The sequence below is a fragment of the Cryptomeria japonica genome, chromosome 8, assembly GCF_030272615.1.
Source record: "Cryptomeria japonica chromosome 8, Sugi_1.0, whole genome shotgun sequence".
NCBI classification, from domain to species: Eukaryota; Viridiplantae; Streptophyta; class Pinopsida; order Cupressales; family Cupressaceae; genus Cryptomeria; species Cryptomeria japonica.
Window position 1 is genome coordinate 87,089 of NC_081412.1, and position 5,914 is coordinate 93,002.

Consider the following 5,914-nt stretch of genomic DNA (forward strand, 5'->3'; position numbering starts at 1 on the left):
AATGTGTTGCGGTACAAGTTCAAAGTTGTTTTTTTAATAAAAATAGTAAGAGGTCCTGTAATGCGAAAAAGAGTTTTAATACAGCTTTTAACGCTTGCGGTTTTCTCGTTTGGAGTTGGTGAAATTCAATGTCACAATAAAAAATGTAGTTGAACTTTCGCTAGTTAACATTTAATTGAGAAAATTAAGATAAATGAGAGTGCTCAGAGAGAAATTGTATCAGCAGCCACGCCATCGCCCTGACATTTAATGAGAACTTTAAGTTGGTAAGCTACAATTACAACTTGCTCCGTTGGTGTTATCAGGCTCCTGAAGGAGATTCAGAGATCTTCATAGCTTCAACATGGCAAGAAGTAGTGCCTCGATCATCGGCCTTTCCTATGTATTGCTGGTGGGAGCTTATATTTGGAAAGACAGCGCATGGGAAGTATATGACTTGGCCGTGGGAGATCATTCCCTTTTTGTGAGAAGGGCTGCAGAGACTATTATGGTGGGTTGCGTAGTGGTTGCTTGGACATTGTATCTGGGGAAGAAGCGGAGGCAGCGAGAATGTTACCTGGTGGACTACAGCTGCTATAGAGTGCCGGAAGATCGAAAGATGAACGCGGAGACAAGTATATATTTTTCTTGCAACTACCAGCCGCTGGTAGCGGAACATCTGGGGTTGCAATGGAAGGTGTTCCTGCGATCTGGGTTGGGGGATGAGACGGGCGCCTCCCACTTCCTCTTCAACGGGAGGGGAGAGGCAACGCTACCAGAGGCGCGGCTGGAGATGCGCGAGTCCTTTACGGTCGTACTCGATGAACTCTTCGCCAAAACGCGGATCCATCCGCAGCAGATAGACATCTTGATCGTGACCGTGTCGACCTTCACCCCGGCTCCATCGCACGCATCCTGGATCGTCCACCACTACAATATGAAGGAGAGCGTGAAGACCTTCAACCTCTCTGGCATGGGCTGCAGTGCAAACGTCATCGGCGTCGACATGGCCAAGGATCTCTTCCGCCTCTACCCAGACTCGTACGCTCTGGTTGTGGGCACCGAGTGTATAACCGTCAATGCCAACTATCAGGGAAGCGATAAGTCCATGATGCTCACCAACTGCCTTTTTAGAGTCGGGGGTTACGCGGTGCTTCTCTCCAACAACACTCGCGAAGCCGAGCGGGCCAAAATGAGGCTCCGGCACGTCGTCCGGACAATCGTGGGCGCGGATGACGAGTCGTACGGGTGCGTAATGGGAAAAGAAGACGCCGATGGCTTCTACGGGATCTCCCTCCGCCATTCGCTCATACAGGTGGCCGGAAACGCTGTGAGGAGGAACCTAGCTACCCTCGGTCCCAAAGTTCTTCCGCTGAGGGAGATGCTCTACTACGCCTTCAATACGGTGTGCATTAAACTTTTCAAGATGAAAGTGGAGCCTTATATTCCAAATTTCAGGCTGGCGTTCCAGCATTTCTGTATCCACCCGGGGGGGCGGGCAGTGGTGAACGGGATGGGGAAGAATTTAAGGCTCGCCGACTTCGATCTGGAGCCGTCACGCATGGCACTGCATCGCTTTGGGAACACGTCCACCAGCGGCCTCTGGTACGAGGTGGCTTACATGGAAGCCAAAGGACGCTTGAAGGCCGGTCATCGCCTTCTACACATTGCCTTGGGCTCGGGGTTTAAGTGCAACACAGCTGTGTGGGAAGTGATGAGAGAAAGCCGTCCCGGTGAGATGGATTTCAACGTATGGAACGACTGCATACACAGGTATCCCTGTAACACCCGTCACAGGTTCACGGATGATTACTGCCAGGTGTATTTCGATGCATTCAGAAGTGCCACGGTGGCCTAACATACCCGTCGTAGGATTTTCAAACTTAAAGCTATTTGTTTTTGTATTCATGTTTTCTGTAGTGAATGAATTATCGAGAGTAGCTTATAAGTTTTTGTATTAAATAAAATTTTAGTCAATTAATTAAATGTAGTTAATTAAAATTATAAATGGTGACAGTTGGATTGATGTTTTCGGAATTTCTGTTATTCGCCGAAGCCGTTTTTTATTTGGAACGAATCGACTAACTCTCGAAATCAATGGTCGGTATGCTTGGAAAGACGTCGTTTTACCAACACTTCTTCACTGCTCTCATTTATCTTGAAAGAACAGGATAGATACACGTTATTTTCGCCTGGTGTTTTTCTTGGGATAATAAATGACACAATTTCCATTGTTTTTCTTCTCATAAATATAATATATTTATTGATTTTGTTCAAGTTGGAAAACAAATGCGAGATAATAGCTTATATGGATTATCTATTTCTTTATAAATTTACGGGGAAGGTAGGCTATTAAATTAATCATGTTTTAAGTTACACGAGTTTAAGAATGCATAAAATATATAGAACTCAGATACAATATTATTTAGTTAAATTTAAAAATGTTTTACTTTAAATTTATTATTATTTCTTTAAAATCATTTTATTTATAAAAATGATATATGTATAGACTTAAAAATCATCATATAAAAAGATTATTTATTTTTAAGTTATATTATTTATTAAAATTTATTTTATGTTATTTCAAACTATCTTATTTATTATTATTTTATAAAATATGAAAATTATTGTATTAAAAGAAATTAATTTAATTAGGTTTTAGATGTTTGTTGATAAATTTTAGTTAATATATTATAAATTCATTAAAAAAATTTATTTATGTTGTTCTTTGTTCATTTCCAAAATTTTATGTTTATATTAAATATTAAGATTTTGATGTCTAAATATTTGTCAAATTAAAGATAAAAAAAATTAAAGTCTTTGTTAACATATTCCTTTCCTCCTTGATTCATGGATAGGTTAACTGGTAATTACCATGCTTTTATTTTGTTTTTTTGCTTTAGGTTTCCTTGCTTTCCAAAAAAATTGTTAAATTTAAAAAATAAAATAGTTAAATATTATCTTAAAAATGATAATTTTGTTTATGACGTGAATCTTAAGGAAATTGTTAATAGGTAGAATTATGACATCATAATTTAATCATCTTATATAATTTTTTAATAAATTTTTAATTTTAGTTGAATTATGGATAAAAAGTTTAATCATCCAAAATGAATTGTAATAAATAATATTAACAATAATATTTATTTATCATCTAGTAACATTCATTTTCATCAACTAAAAATATAATCCTTTTCAACCACATGAATCTTTTAGTTAAATTGTGACAATATTCATTTTTAAATATTAAAAAGGAATTTTAATTCAATTTCAATACTTTATATTAAAAATTGATAACACTAACTTCTTTCCTCTCCCATCTTCTCCCTCTACTTATCTCTCTCACTCTAGCTCTCCCCCTCTTCCTTTATATCTATTGATCTCATCATTTCTATCTCTACATATATACTTATCTATCTTGTATCTTTTTCTATCTCTTTCTCTCTATTTTATCTCCCCCTCTCTCTATCTCTTTATCTGTTTTTGAATTTACCCATTAATTTTAACTGTACATTTTGTTACTTAAATTAATTGTTTTTATTTCTTATATATGTTTTTTTTAATTAATATAAATAGATGATTATTTATTATTTTAATTATATAAAATTATATATCTATGTTAAGTGTGTCATATTATTCATATTGTTTTGTTTACTAGTATTTTATTAGTAATGATAGTCAAGTTATTTTTTATTAATATTAATATTGTTTGATATTATTTATATTTCTATACATATTTTATTTATTTAAATTTTAATGAATTAAATATTAATACTATTTTTTAAAATTGTTTATAAAGCTTATTATACACTAACATTATTGTTATTTATTAATTTTATTTTATATTTTTATTAACATTTATATTTTTATATTTTGACTTTGCATTTTTTTAATATATTTTAGTTTTTAATTTAGATTTAAATTTTTAAGGTACATTAATAAATAAAAGCTATTAGAAGTAGCTCAATTTATTATTATTTTTGTTCTATTAAAATTTGAATTATTGTAGGATAATTATATTTTAAATCTTTATTTTAATTTATACAAAATTTATTCAATTCATTTCACATATTTAATAAGAAAAAAATGAAAGACAAAAATTGCAGATTTTTCTTCATGAATTATAATCAATGTTTATATTCTATGTTCTAATAGAATCCACACTTGGAGGGATGTGAGAAATTGATCCATCACAAAGAGAGCTCTCTTTAAACTTGCACTCTCATTTGAATCGGACTATTGTAATTAATATGCCACTTACCAACCACCTCTTAATTTGCACTTTACTTGGGAAGAGAACCATTCATAAAATATTTCATATGACCATTGTTCTTACTAAAGTTATTTCCCATTTTTATGTCAACTTTTTTTTCTCTCACTCATGTCCCCTCTATCTCTAACTCGCTATCTCCACCTCCTCTCAATCTATATCTCTACATCTCTTTCTTATTGACTCCATCAATCTTGCTCTATATCTCTAGCTCTCTATTATGATCTATCTCAATCATTTCTATCTCTTTCCATCCATATCTCCCTAGCTCGATCTACCTCTCTCTATTTCTTTATATATTTGCTTATATATCACTCCTTCTCTCTCTAATTAAATTCATCTCTCCTACTCAATTTCTCTCTATCTACCCTTACTCTATATCTTTATTATCTCTACCTCTCTTTTATTTGCTTCATCTAACCTCTCTCTCTCTCTCTCTCTCTCTCTCTCTCTCTCTCTACATATCATTCTCTACATTTATCTCTCTATCTCTCTATCTCTTCCTATCTCTCTCTATATCACTCTCTATCTATATATCTCTCCCTATCTCCTTATCTCTCTTCCTCCTATCTATCAATATATTTATCTATATTTCTCTCTATCTACCCTTACTCTATATCTTTATTATCTCTACCTCTCTTTTATTTGCTCCATCTAACCTCTCTCTCTCTCTCTCTCTCTCTCTCTCTCTCTCTCTCTCTCTCTCTCTCTCTCTCTCTCTCTCTCTCTCTCTCTCTCTCTCCCCATATCATTCTCTACATTTATCTCTCTATCTCTATATCTCTTCCTATCTTTCTATATATCACTCTCTATCTATATATCTCTCCCTCTCTCCTTATCTCTCTTCCTCCTATCTATCAATATATTTATCTATATTTCTCTCTATCTACCCTTACTCTATATCTTTATTATCTCTACCTCTCTTTTATTTGCTCCATCTAACCTTCTCTCTCTCTCTCTCTCTCTCTCTACATATCATTCTCTACATTTATCTCTCTATCTCTATATCTCTTCCTATCTCTCTCTCTCTATATATCACTCTCTATCTATATATCTCTCCCTCTCTCCTTATCTCTCTTCCTCCTATCTATCAATCTATCTCCCATTCTCCCCCCTCCTCTACCTCTCTCTCTCTCTCTCTCTCTCTCTCTCTCTCTCTCTCTCTCCCCCCCCTCTCTCTCTTCCCCCTCTCCTACTTCTTTTATATCTCTTGCTTCATCTATGTTTCTCTATCTTTATATCCCCAGATACCTCTCCCTACATCTCCATCTATTTTTATCACTCTCTGCTCTCTATCTCTATACATTTCTCTTCCATTTCTATCCATCCCTCTCTCCTCCATCTCAATATTTATCTTCTCACCCCATCTCTCTCTCTCACTCTTCCCAACTCTATTTCTCCCTCTCTATCTCTATTGCAAACATAACATGAGCTTGATTATCATTTCAATCATTTTTGGATCTATGTAACTGGATCTATAGTTGATTTGAAGCTATCATTTCTCCATTGAAACCTTTCTTGCACAAAAAACATCATATGCTAAGGGGCCTACTAATTGACCACATGCAAAACATAAATCATTTTTTTTTCCTAATTAACCTTCCAAACCTTTTTGGTGTACCCATTGCACACCAAAAATGCAATTGCTAGTTTAAGCTCTATCTC

General features: G+C 34.6%; 1 protein-coding gene across 1 annotated transcript; it reads left to right on the top strand.

Moving 5' to 3' along the window:
• The first annotated feature begins 211 nt into the window (after positions 1 to 211).
• Positions 212 to 2,016, top strand: LOC131053015 (3-ketoacyl-CoA synthase 13). The gene has a single exon (XM_057987635.2). The coding sequence runs from the start codon at positions 344 to 346 to the stop codon at positions 1,835 to 1,837; it is 1,494 nt and encodes a 497-aa protein (XP_057843618.1). The 5' UTR covers positions 212 to 343; the 3' UTR covers positions 1,838 to 2,016.
• Positions 2,017 to 5,914: the final 3,898 nt, after the last annotated feature.